At 37.9% G+C, this 13,169-nt stretch overlaps 1 protein-coding gene across 3 annotated transcripts in view; it reads right to left on the reverse strand.

Moving 5' to 3' along the window:
- ITPR2 (inositol 1,4,5-trisphosphate receptor type 2) overlaps positions 1 to 13,169 on the reverse strand; it is a 278,104-nt gene that overhangs the window by 81,394 nt on the left and 183,541 nt on the right. For all 3 annotated transcript variants that reach the window (XM_026066890.1, XM_026066889.1, XM_026066891.1), the window contains 2 exons: positions 3,206 to 3,314; positions 1,382 to 1,569 (listed from right to left, as the gene is read on the reverse strand). In XM_026066890.1, the coding sequence (XP_025922675.1) occupies positions 1,382 to 1,569; positions 3,206 to 3,314 (297 nt within the window). The remainder of the gene's footprint in view (positions 1 to 1,381; positions 1,570 to 3,205; positions 3,315 to 13,169) is intronic.

The following is a 13,169-nucleotide window of genomic DNA, read 5'->3' on the forward strand; positions in this document are numbered from 1 at the left end:
CAAGAAAAAATACTCTTTAGATATCTGTGTTCTAAGGAAGAAGAAATACAGAAATAACTATTTCTGTGAAACAAGTAATTACTACATTCACACAAAACAAATGGTAGCCACTGCCTGACCAGTTCTTTCACAACGTGATATACAAGGCTGGTAACAAAGATTGATAACAACATTTTAAAATGTGGGGGAAATGATGAAAATCAGTGATTTTTTTTAGCAACACTATTTGCAGTCTTTAAGATATTACAATATTATGCTTTGAAGTTAAATTATTTTGTGACACTCTCCATTTATCTAGGCATTCTAGAACTATAATAGTCCATCTATGAATAATTGTGAAAATGTTGTGAAAACAACAACAAGAAGCAAAAAAATTCTATATATATATGTAATATTATAGTTTAGATTATAATGCATTCTTTGTGCTTTACAAACACATAAATAGAATTAATATCTTTGGTGACCTAGTATTACTGTCAAGCAGGCTGAGTAACATTTTCTTCAGTTTACAAACGCTGTCTTACAAGTAAAGGCCTTTTAAGGCCCCCAACAACTAATTTTAGAAAGCTGCAACAAAATCTCACTTCTTTTACATTTTCTTGATCAAATGTTATTTCTCAAATGTACAGTAAATTTAAAATGGACAAATTCTAAGGGTGACAGATTGTATTATCTCTTTTACAGAAGAAAAATAAAGGATGGGATTCCTCTCACTTAACTTTTATAGTCTAGAAATGAGGCACAAGTTGGTTATCTAGGCTCCCTTCACAGGCAATGATGAGATACGGGGACCTGCAGGGAGTGATTTATACTCTGTCTCCTCTCTTATGATATTTCTGCTGACCATAAAGTAAGAATAAACAACCACCTTATTTGGCTAAAGGAAGGTAAGAGGAATATCATTCATAAAAACTAGAATCCTCAGTTTAAAACAGTTATACCATTCTGTAACTATAGAATGGGCTATCAGTCTTCTCAAACAGGCAGTTTCTCTCTCTGGAGATTTTGACAAATCTCCCTAAACTTCTTCCAGAAAATAACTCACTTTTTCTGCCATTATAAACTTGAGGACGCTGCAGCTTTTAAATTTACAAAAAGAAACATGAAATAACTGGAGATAATATTGGTACGGCAAATAACAGCTTTACAAAAGTACTGTACTACATAGAAAGGGACAGTTGAAAAGTGTTTTCTTCTATTGAAGAGTCTACAGTATGAGATACTGCATGATAACAAGGCATATTTACATTTGTATTATAGTGATACACTGTTTGATAGGAGAAAGTTTTCACAGAACTCACTGCAAAAAAGTTCTTTCCATTTGTCTCCAGACTACATGCATCTGAAAAGCAATATGTGAATAAGTAAATGAAATAAATACCTGTGTTTGTGTATTTCCACCTTCAAGCAATGCAATACCAAGCAAAATGCCTTCTGAGAAGATTCTGTCATTTTTGGTGTTTACTATAACATCTATGACTAGTTCTGATGCCCCTTCTTTATCCAGAAGGCACTGAATATCAAACATGGATACCCCGGATTTATCTGAGTCTTGTCCTGAAAATCCACCTGCAAATTAGACAAATAAATACCATTCATGTTTGATTTACACAGGTAATATATGTATATAAAAATGAAGACATTAATAATCTGTCTTATGCGCACAGATGCTACGTAATGAATTTAATCTTGAAATTTTGAGGAAAAATTCTAGATACAAATGAGATCTTTGCATGAAACTGCAATGCTGGGCTCTGACAATAAGAAATAAAACAAAAACATAAACCATTGTTCTATTGTGATATTTGAACAATAATGATTATTTAAATTACAGTGGCTTGTCCACAGAACAGCTTTCAATTCCACTGTTGCATAGGCTGAGATACGATACCACTTTTGAAGAAATTGGATACGTTTGTCTTGCATCTTTATACTTTGTAGAAATGGAGTGAAAGATCTGGTTATGGGTATGACTTCTAACTAAATGCTTTTGCCAATACAATTCCCAGTTTATTAATATCAGGATGATGTTCTTTAAGAACAGAGACTTGAGTTAGTCTAAATTAATGAAGGTGTGATTTTAAGAGAATTTGTAAAACTGTAGTAAATCATCAATTGACCATATTTTATTATTCCAGATTATCATCTTTCCTGCTATAATTACTTTTAAACTACTTCATGATGAAAAGTACGGTATTGCTTTAATCAAAGCAGTACTGTCAAAACGTTTCAAATTTTTTGCATAAGGAAGCCATATACATAAACACTTTATATAAAGGTAAGTAAGCAATAGTAAATCTTTACTCTTCTGTTTGCTTGGAAGCAAAATTTGATGTACAGGATATTCAGACTGTAAATATTTCCAAAGTGTCAACACTGAAACAGCCAAGAGGAACAGTCGCACAACATCTGGAAATGCCCACAAATTTGGGTAGGCCTTCAATATATGCTGAAAAAGGCAAGCTATATTGTGACTTGGCTCTATACCCATTTTTTTCCTCATTCCTTACTACACACATTATTTTGTGGTTTTTAGAGATGTCTCTACAATAATTTCCCATGGCTTCTGTAACAGAATCATAGAAAAATTTTGGTTATAAGGGACCTCTAGAGATCATCTAGTCAAACTTCCCGCTCACAGTGGATCTAACTTCAAAGCTAGCTAAAGTAGGTTGCTCAGTCTTGTCCAATAAAGTTTTGAATAACTCCAAGAATGGACATTCCACAGCCTGTCCAGGAAATCTGTTTCAGTGCTTTGCCACTCTCATTGCAAAAGGTTTTCCTTGTATCTACTTTTTTTTTTTTTTTTTTTTTTAATACATAAATAAAGGAACCGGAATTTCAAAAATCTCGTTTCCAGAGACATCAACACCTTTGTTGAGAAGTTCTATGCTTTGCTGAATTTCCAGAGGTGGATTTACTGGCAAATTAAAATTGTTTACCAGTTTCAACTGAACTAAATCATTAATCTGAGAGGTTGCAGGGGGGAGGTCCCTACTTTGGTGCTGCTGCACGCACAACAGCCATCTGAGACAGGTGCATGCAACTTAAAAAAAAGGAAAAGTCTGATACTACTTCTCTTCTACTAAGCTACAAAACTTGTTTGATTTATTCACCAACTAAATCTCTTGAGCACTTCCGATGCGCCTGTTACAAAAATGGTGATGCTTATTTTGTTTTTCTTAAATGATCTTTGTTTATTTACCTCCCACTTGTGCAGTTTTGCTGTAGCTACCAGTCAGAGGCCCATTCATACCACTTCCATAGTCTCCTTTGAAGTAGCGATACAGGAGTATTTTCCTTAAAGTGTTGCCCTTTAGGAGAAAGATAAGAATAGTAGAAGAAATTACAGTAGTGGCCAATTTCCTTCTTTTTAAAAGCAAGCTGTTTAACATAGATACATAATTTATTAGCTTTTTCTGCTATAATTAGTAAGTATACAAATAGTAAAGTTGTCCAGAAAACAAACATCTAATAGTCTTATCTAACAAATCTCATGGGAAGAATTCTAAAATACTGTTCTATAAACTTACTTTAAAGTTTATTTTAAACTTATTGATTATAAATCAACTACTTCTACCTCAATAATTTTTACTGGCTATCTGTAAGGCGCATACTTTGCAACAAGTTCCACAAAGAACAAATTTTCACAGTCTGCGTGCCTGTGCCCTACCCACCCATGGTGGTACTTTCTTCCTATCTCCCGTGGTTGAGAAGTATCGCTCTCTGTGCTCTGATCTCATATAATCCAGCTGATCATCTGAAAGAAGTCACATCACATGAAATATTAAAACAGAGATATGACATTTGATAGAACAGCTTAAAAAGCATTCTGTTTCTCCTTGTTCCTCTACTTCCAAAACCACAACCAATCAAAACTGCATGCAGCTCTCTGAAGATCTTCCCTTTCATTCTGCATATTTTCTGCAACACAACACACACTGAATTAAGAGTGGGGGGTACTAATTATTTGGCATTTTTATCTTGCCTTCAGTCTCCTGGAAACACTAGCAGTCAACACTCAGCTTTACAGAGGCAGTAAGAGACACAACAATTGCAGGTGTAATTGTAATCTAAGATTTTATAGAGAAAAAAGTAAGGCAAGCTCTCTGATGACTACCATTGAAACAGAAAAACTGTTCATTTCAACAGGGAATAAAATGAAATTTCTTCTTCCTTACTTTACTTGCTTACTGATATTAATGAAAACCAGTTCTTAAAAATATGTGCACCACAAGCATTCTCAGTTCTTACCAGCTTATCAGTGCCTGCACGTTAGTGCAGAGGTCAGCTTTACAATAGATACATCCCTGTGACCACCACAGTCACCAGTGGGGAAGCAATTCCCAGAAATACCTCAAGAAGAGCTACCCACATTCAAACTTCTCCGTTATCTTAGCAGTATTTCGCACAGCAACCACAGGTTGCAGTGGGACTTCACTGCTTCACATACCTCAGGAACAACAGGCTTCTCAGCCTCAAACAAGTACCAGAATGCAATAGTCTGTATAGGTAGTCAGTCAACACAAAACAGTCATTCCTTCCTAGTTCTTGTATTTTGATGTTTTCATTCAGTAACAGTCTATATAGAGTTTCCTCAATCAGCCAAGAACACTGTAAGACCTATAGTAAAATATCGAAAGCCATAAATGCAATGGCTGCAAGAGAAATAAAAAGCATTACTGCTGTTCTACCTGTCTGTAGTGCCAGGGAATTTATTAGGCGAAATTCCCAGGTAAGCTTAAGCAGCCAGCTGTGCTCTACACTACAGAGGAAGACAAACCCCAAAGTCCCTGAGAACATCAGATGGAGAAAGAATCCTTCTCAGACTAGYCTGATGATGGGTTTTAGCCCTCCATGCATGGACAAGACACACTAGCCAAGCTCACAAGAGATTCAAGACCACAAAGAGTGCCAACTCCCCTTGCTCAAGATCCTATCTGTAGTTCTGACCAATCTTCAGTGCCTTAGAGGAAAGAGAACTTCATTTTCCTCATCTCCTAAAGAAACCAAAGGTATTACTGAGGAGGAGTAAGTTCCCACCAGAACTGTGAAACATGGGCTAAGAACAATGATAAAGCCTCTTTTCAAACTCCCTTGGGCATATAAATAAATTTGATACTCAAGGTTTCATATCACAGAATCACATCACACAAGCAGGGTCACAGGGCAGAAATCCTTTGTAGCACCAGACTAGGAGCTGGGCCAGAATGGACAGTGCACTGAGACACTTTTAGTAAGAAAGGCGGGCATTTGCCATACCACTTGATTAACCACCCAGCTTGAGGCAACATCCTAGATCAGCAGCCTGTGCAGTCTGTTGATGACTCACAGAACACCATGGTAAATTATATAAAAAGTCACAGTGCAGTCATGGGAAGAAACACCAAAAGCCATTTATATGTAGTTAAAAACAATATCCATGGGTCACAAGTTTTATTGCTCAGTCAAAACAGCCTTTATTTTATCATGAAGAATGTTTAAGCTCAAGAAATAGCATTTGTCTAATATCATGAATGACTTAGCACTTTGGTCCTGTTGTCTGGAAGGGACCTCCTCAGACCTTTTCTCCTGCCTCATCACCTTCCAAGACACCAGGAAGGGCAGTGATATGAGGACACTTCTCAGGTCGGCGAGGACCGGCTAAGGTCCTTAGATGGCTAAGGAGGCATCTTGCTCAACCCATACTAGAGCTAAGTTCCAGACTTTGCTTCTTGCCCTAACCAGCAGGCCTTAATTATTAGGATTCCTGCTCTGTCTCACCCCCTCCCTCTCAACCTCCCACGAATTCAGACAGCACTTACAGTCCTCAGAAGCCAAAGCATCAAAAGTCAAGGACATTGTGTATGAAAAGTGGGAATGCTGAGGAATTTCTGCTTGTCTGACAGCTGTGTCAAAAATGTAGCCTCAGACTTGGCCCATATGTCTGCAGGTTTGGTATCTCCAGCCCCTTCACGATGACTTTGGACAGCCATATGATTTCCCTAGGTCACTTAGCTTCTTGTGAAATTAGCTGCCACTACAAAGACTGGAAATTGCTTCTCTGCAGCCCAGCCAATATTAACTAGACTGAGGAATGCAGAGATGCTTGCGCAAGGCTTCAGGAATGCCTCAGCCCCCAGTGCACAACTGTGTGAGGCAACATGGTAGAAAATGCTGGGAAGACCCTGTTCCCAGAAAGGATCCAGCTGATCCTGCTTGCAGAGGTCACTGCATAGGCTTTTATGGGCATGCCAAAAAATATCATTCAAGAACAACCCCATCATGTGGACGTGGCAAACTGCTGTCAGGGCAAGTGAGACAGTCGTGCCATTGATGTTCTTGTAAGCTGTTTCCTTACTTACTACAGCCGCAAAATTAGTACTGCCCGAAAGCAAATAATCCCAGCAGCAGTCTGAATAAGCAGTTTGCAACAACTATTACTGACACTCATAATACTGGAGCAGAGGCCAAAAATAAAAGCACACTAGGCAGTACGGTGATATCTTCCCTTGACTATTTCTTTACGCAGCAGAAGTCCCAACCTTCCATGCTGAATCTCTCCCCTGCTGACTACAATGAACTTTCTTTTATAGCTCTTATTAGGGTATGGAAGTGGTATGTAAACATCACTCAGCTGACTGCAATCCTTCTATAATGGCTAGAACAGAGTATAGCTTTGAAAAAACACAATGAAACATAACAGTCTTATTGTTATCCATGAATACCACTGTATTGTCTCTAACAAAAGCTAGGATAAAGGCTGAGAACACAAGAAAGCAACAACAGGTTATTGTTGTTGCAGTTTTAAATAGTCAGGGACTGACAGACAACAGTTTCCAATAGGGAAAAATTATTTCAATAGGAACACGTAGACACAACAAATTATGTTTTTCTCAGTCCGTATTTCATTACACTAATTGGTCTTTTAACTTGATTTAAATGCCTTAATAGAATGGTTGATTCCCTTTCCTTCTTTGAGACTGCAAAACGCTGGCTCCACATAAGGTTGGGGTATTCCATACTGGGAAACAACAGCTCAGAGAGGCATGTAACGTTTACCATGGATACCTGCCTCAGCACGTGCTCACTGTATAACAGTGCCAAATGTATTTGTCCTGTCTTATGTAACTTTGTGCACATTAAAACGAAATTGCATGATATTCAATAGTCTATGATGTTCAGAAGATCTGGTAATCATCTCTTCCGCTTCTCACTTACATTAAAACTTTGAGGTAGAAATGTTCAAATTATCAGTGATAACTCATAAAAGGCAGCCACATCCCATAAATATTTCTGTCATACAGTAGATGATGTACTAAACTTGTACAATTAAATACTTTATATTCCAAAGTAATCCAGGAGGATGCATGCAAGCTAGGCATTTTAAATCTTCAGATTTGTATACCTTGCAGCCAAGCATTATAGAGGAGCTGGCTGGGATCTCAGGGCTGCTAATGTAGATTTTCAGTAGGTTTGGAATAGAAACAAAATCCCAGAGAACTGGAAGAAATCTAATGTGCAATGACATTCTTTAAAAAGTACACAGGATGACCTAGGTAAGTATAAGCTGTGAGCTTGATATCAATTCTGGGCAAAATAAAGGAATGTCTGGTTTTGAGCTCCATTAAAATACAATTAAAGGAGGCTAATATAAACAATGACAGCTATAATACTGGCATCATATCATCATAATGGCCTCAGTACGAGATTAAGAAGACTAGACCATCTCATACTTCAGATGCTATCTTCTCTGTTTCTGTTGCTGATGAAAATATCACTCTGATTGGTAAAGTCCAATAAAATGGTGTGACACATTCCTAGAAGGCAAAATTTTTGATAGAGAAACTACAGTGCTATAACCCAACAATGATAATTATTAAAGGGATTAAAAGCTAAGTAACTGACAGCATTCAACATGCAACTTCAAGTAAGAATCATAAATGAGTGCATGTGCTTCTAATGGACAACCACAGGGAATAGTTCTTATTTTTTTCAAAGAAGTGGAAGAACACAGGAAATAATTATTAATAGCATTTACAAAAGACACAAAAAGAATAGAGATGAGGTCAAGTCAATGATACATAATTCAGGCATCATTTATTAAACTGACTAGAAGCAAACAATATGAGTTCAGACCTCTGTATGTCTAGTTATCCAAGTAATAACAATAAAATGCAAAACACAACAAAATGGAGGATCTTTGTTTTAGGAAGCAGTGACTCTGTGGAAGAACTGAAGGTCTTGGAGAAATATCAGTAGAACAAGAGCACCCAAAGTGACACAGTGATCCTCAAAAGCATAACAAGGGGCTATTGAGTTGGATTTGTGAGACTATCCTCTACGTGCAGAAGTATGTTACTATAGGAATACTGCATCAAAAGTTGGTGTCCACAATTCAAGAAGAATGCTGATATACTGGATTAGGTTTGGAGATGCTCCACAAGAATGATTAGTGGATAAAATATGCCTTCTCATCAGAAATTCAAGGCTTTCCATCTACTGAGCTTATCAGTCTAAACAGCTACATGCATTCTGTTTCTGACTATCTACATGAGAAATCTGATAATGGATGACTTCAGTCTAGAAGATAAAAGAGTAAGACACAATGGTGAGAAGCTGAAGACAGAGAAATTCAGCCAGAAAGGAGACAGAGGGGGCTGTGTTTTTTATTTTCTGGGTTATGATTTTTCTTCCTCCACTTTTTTTCAGTAACAGTAATTAGCTATTGGAACAGCTTAAGAGGTGTGGTGGAGTCCCTATTGCTGGCAGTGATTAAATCACAGTTGGGCGGGTGCTCAGACAGAAACTACTTGAAGGAGATCTTGTGGGCTACATCAGGAGAACAAGCCGGGTGACAGAAATATGTTGTCTCATACAATCTGTAAAGATACCATGCCACCTTTTCCTGTAGTAAATATAGATGAGATTAGAAGCATGCCATTCTATGAAAGCTGTCTAAAACCACCCGCTTCTACAAGTCTCTTCTAGTTATTTATAAACATTTCTATTCTGTTTGGTCTCAGTGTCTACTTCAGGATGATTTTGTTATCGTTCACCCATTTCCAGGCTATTTTGTTCACTTATTTCCTTTGGAAATGAAACAAACACAGTATGGGAAGAATGGGTTTTGTGCAAGTGACTTCTGTGCAGATACCAGGCACAAAATTTTTACACCCTTCATGAAATTACGATTCAGCCTGCTCTTGAAGTGTCATATGGCATAGGCATCTTCTCATCTCAAAAACAGATGAACCGAGGCACACAAGCACCCAGCGCATGGTGTTCATTTACCCAGCTGGGAGCAGAAGCCCACAGTCTTGACTTCTGCTATCTCCATAAAGTGCAAAAATCTGAACCTCCCAATTCCAGCAACCTACAAGGGTTTTTTTGTTTGTTTTGCTTTGTTTTCACAGAGAGAGCACTTTTCCCATTTTGATCTTTTTACAGCAAGATGTTTTCACAACCAAATGACAGGTGAAACTGATACATTTTCACCAATAAGGTATGACACCTAACAGCAGTGTTATTTGCACAGTGGGGCATTTATTCCCTCTTGGAAAAAAGCACTTATAAAAATCAGGTTGTGTCCAGCTGTTGTCCAGCCCTGCTTCCACTAAAATCAATGGGAGTTTTGCCAGCAACTTCAGTAGAAGGAGCAGACACGTTCTTTGCCTGGCAAAAGTTTTTACACAACTCTAAAAAGAAAGAACAAAATATGTACCAGACTTCATGACACAGTTCTCCTAGGAGAGCAGAGCTGGCCACCCACACCTCTCAGCTGCCTCTCATTAGGCTGAGACGCCCCACATTTGAAATGTACCATTGTTCAGTCCTACACAAATCTGGTATAAATCCCACTTGTCTTAATACAAATTGCCTGCATCACAAATGCTAACAACTGATAAACCTGAGGTTACAACTAGTGCAGAGATGCATTAACAGGTTCAGATAAAATAAAGAAACACAAGCATGCCCCTTCTCCAAAACCAAACTACAGTAGTTTAAAAAAGTAGTTCATTTTTTTAAAGTAGCTCTTTAATTCTTCTTTCCTCTGCAATTCCGGGTTCCATAGAAAGCTGGAAGTTTAAGTGCCAAAATATTGCAAAACAAATGTTATTGCCAGTCTACTTCCAATATGGATAGTGAAGGGAATACTGAATACACTGCAAGAAAACTAGTTTTTGCCGGGTATCAGTCCAATTTTGCACCCTGAAGAAGCTTGGGCAAGTGTCATATTGAAAGAAAAATCTTCTGGGCAATATCTCTAAAAAGTGTGTCCACTATGAATATATAGGAGAGAAAAAGTGCTTTGGATTACTGAGAAGCTCAACACTGGAGCATCCAGATTTAGACTGACAAAAAAGAACACTTTAAAATAACAGTTTGATTTTGTATACTATAAAATTTTACTATCAGCCTATAAAATATTATTAATATGGCCTATCACATGTCCATTTGTTTGTCCAAATATAGGATCTCTATGTATTGTTCTATATATACAGTTGTTACGACAAGTCCTGTTTCCAACCCCAGTTCAGAAAATATTATTGCTAATATCTGTCACTTGTCCTGTTGCTCATTTGGTTAAATGGTTTCCAACTGTAGACATAACACTTGCACTTATAAAAAGGATCTTGTTTGCACCTAGGCAATTTTTCCCTTGCAACCTTTCGCCATAGAAGATAAAGCACTGAGATGCACAGTAACGGCCACATATTTTGGTATTCTCCCAAGTTCTTAACCACTGCAAGAAGACAATGTAAGATTTGATCACAATTATTCATAAGCATTTATGACTGCAGCATCAATAACATACTGTAGAAAAAGATCAGATCTGAAAAGCATAATTCTCAAAGACTAAAATCATCTAACTCTTGTGCTGCAGGGGGTAAACTTTCAAAGTGATGCACAGGGAGTTATGCACACAAATCCTATTATTTGTTAACAGGATTTCTGTGTGGAACTCCCCATGCTCTGCAAGGAAAATTTACCCCTAAGTGTCCTAATGTGAATGTTTACCAAAACAGACACTTAATTTCCAGATGCATACTTATGAGCACTACTGTGCTTTGACATTTTAAGAGTAACTTGAAACAGGTAGCTAGAGAGAAATTAAAGAAGTGGCCAAGGAGTATTTTCACTACCTTATTCTGTTTCCCTGTGTTGCTATTAGGTTGAACTCCAAAGCCAAAGTATTATAGATACCTGACCTACTAGATAAGGGATGCATTGCGGACTAGCTGCCTACCCTATTCTGAGTCGGATATGCTGCAGTTTTCACTTGCTGGCTCAGGATTTTCCAAGTGACTCAGAGGCACTTCTGTGTGTCAGTTTTTACCTGCTCCTTTTTACCCACCAACAGCTCCCCTGATTTTCCATCTTCAACTGTTTCCACTCATGGAGACTGATGAAGACACTTCAGAATTTCAGAATTTGCTCTAAGGGACTCTAGATACCCTTGCCACCACTTATATTTGAAGGAACCTATACATTTTTGTAAACCAGGTTTCAGGATTATTTTGTAATCCAGGTTACGAGACCTCTGGATGTCTTTCAGTGGACTTGCCAAGAGTTCTGGGTTATATAACACCTAAATACCAAATGAGTACTTTCTGGTTTGGGGTTTTACTGTGGAAATGCCATACAATTCTGACCTGTACCACTTTCTTAAAAATATACAAGTCCCCAGTTAATATTAGTTATTTCAGCTAGAGCAGCTAAGTACCTCTACATCTTTAAAAATAAGATAGTGAAGGTAAAAAGGAATAATTCTCAGCATTTTACTACCCTGCAAAAAAACATGGGATATGTGCTTTGTCTCAAAACAATTCCTAAGATCTTATCGAAAACAACCATTTTTCCTCTAATGCCACTCATTCCTGCCCAAATGTTATTGCATTCAGTACATGTAATTGCCAGATTCTACCCTCATACGATTTATTTACAGCTGTGCTTTTGGTAACAGATTAGCAATCCTAACTATAGCTCCCTAGAAGTGCCTAACAACTAGCTTGACAAAATAACGAACATACCTGATACTTCAGAGAAATGCCCCTTGCATTCTCACATGAAAACAGATGCCAAATTATTGCTGATTTCTTGGACTTTAGTCACTAAGGAAAAACCCAAGCGTGTGTCTGCGTGTGTGTGTCTGACTACCTCCATGTATACCTATATTCTTAAATACTGTGGGAAATCAGGCCTTAAACAGCTTAAAAGAAAGGACTGAATTTACTTCAAGTTCTTGAAAGGCCAACATACAAGGCGGGATCAAGTGAGGTTGCAGTCCTGCGGCCTGGCACAGACTACGGCTATGGCACAGGAAGACAGCTGGCCAAAACATATTTGGGACCTTCTATCCATGTAGCAGAAACCGGAACAGCTAAAGGAAGCCAAGCTTGGGGCAGCTCAGGGCGGCAGTAATATTTAAGTTGTCATTGTTACCAGTGAAATATGGAAACATCAACTTAGCATCCACCTTGCTAGAAAATGAGCACATACTTCAGCTCAGAAGAATAGCCTGGATGGGGTCAAGATACAGCATGAGATGCCCTAAGTGCTGTTTGCAGGGATAGGCAGATTCTCCCTTTACTCTGTACTGTTCAGCATGGCCAAGCAAACAAAAAAAATCTCCATTTCTAAGCAGAGGGGGGCAACTCCCACTTGGAGCAAAGCCAGCTATTGCACTGATTTCACTGTACCTCTGAAAAGAGGAGGCATTTCACACTAACAGCAAAGTTAGACAACAATATAAATGTAACATTTGGTCTTCATTAGCTATCCTATTTGACAAAGATGATTTGAAAATATTTATAATTCACATTCCCTGTTAAAAAAAAAAAAAAGTAGTTTGAATAATCTTCCAGTAAACTTAATTAGGAATTGTGCAGAATTGCCAACTCTCAATTGTATTATCCTTTTCATGATATCTAGCACGTTAAGTCCAGCACCTAGAGTTATGTGCTCACATGGAAACTCCAGCTAGCATTACAGAAAGACACACCGCAAAATTTCTAATGCCCCTGGTCCCAGGAAAAGTACTCAAAAATGTGAAAATTGTGTGGCCAGAGCCAGAAGGTAAACAAAAAAAATCTCAAAATATGCTGTTGGGTTTTTGATTGTTAAGAAACCAAACCAAAGCTGTTTCACCATTTTTAGGAGGCTGACTCATGACTTGGATTGTCAGA

This window comes from Apteryx rowi, unplaced genomic scaffold (assembly GCF_003343035.1).
Source record: "Apteryx rowi isolate R43461 unplaced genomic scaffold, aptRow1 scaffold_25, whole genome shotgun sequence".
NCBI lineage: Eukaryota > Metazoa > Chordata > Aves > Apterygiformes > Apterygidae > Apteryx > Apteryx rowi.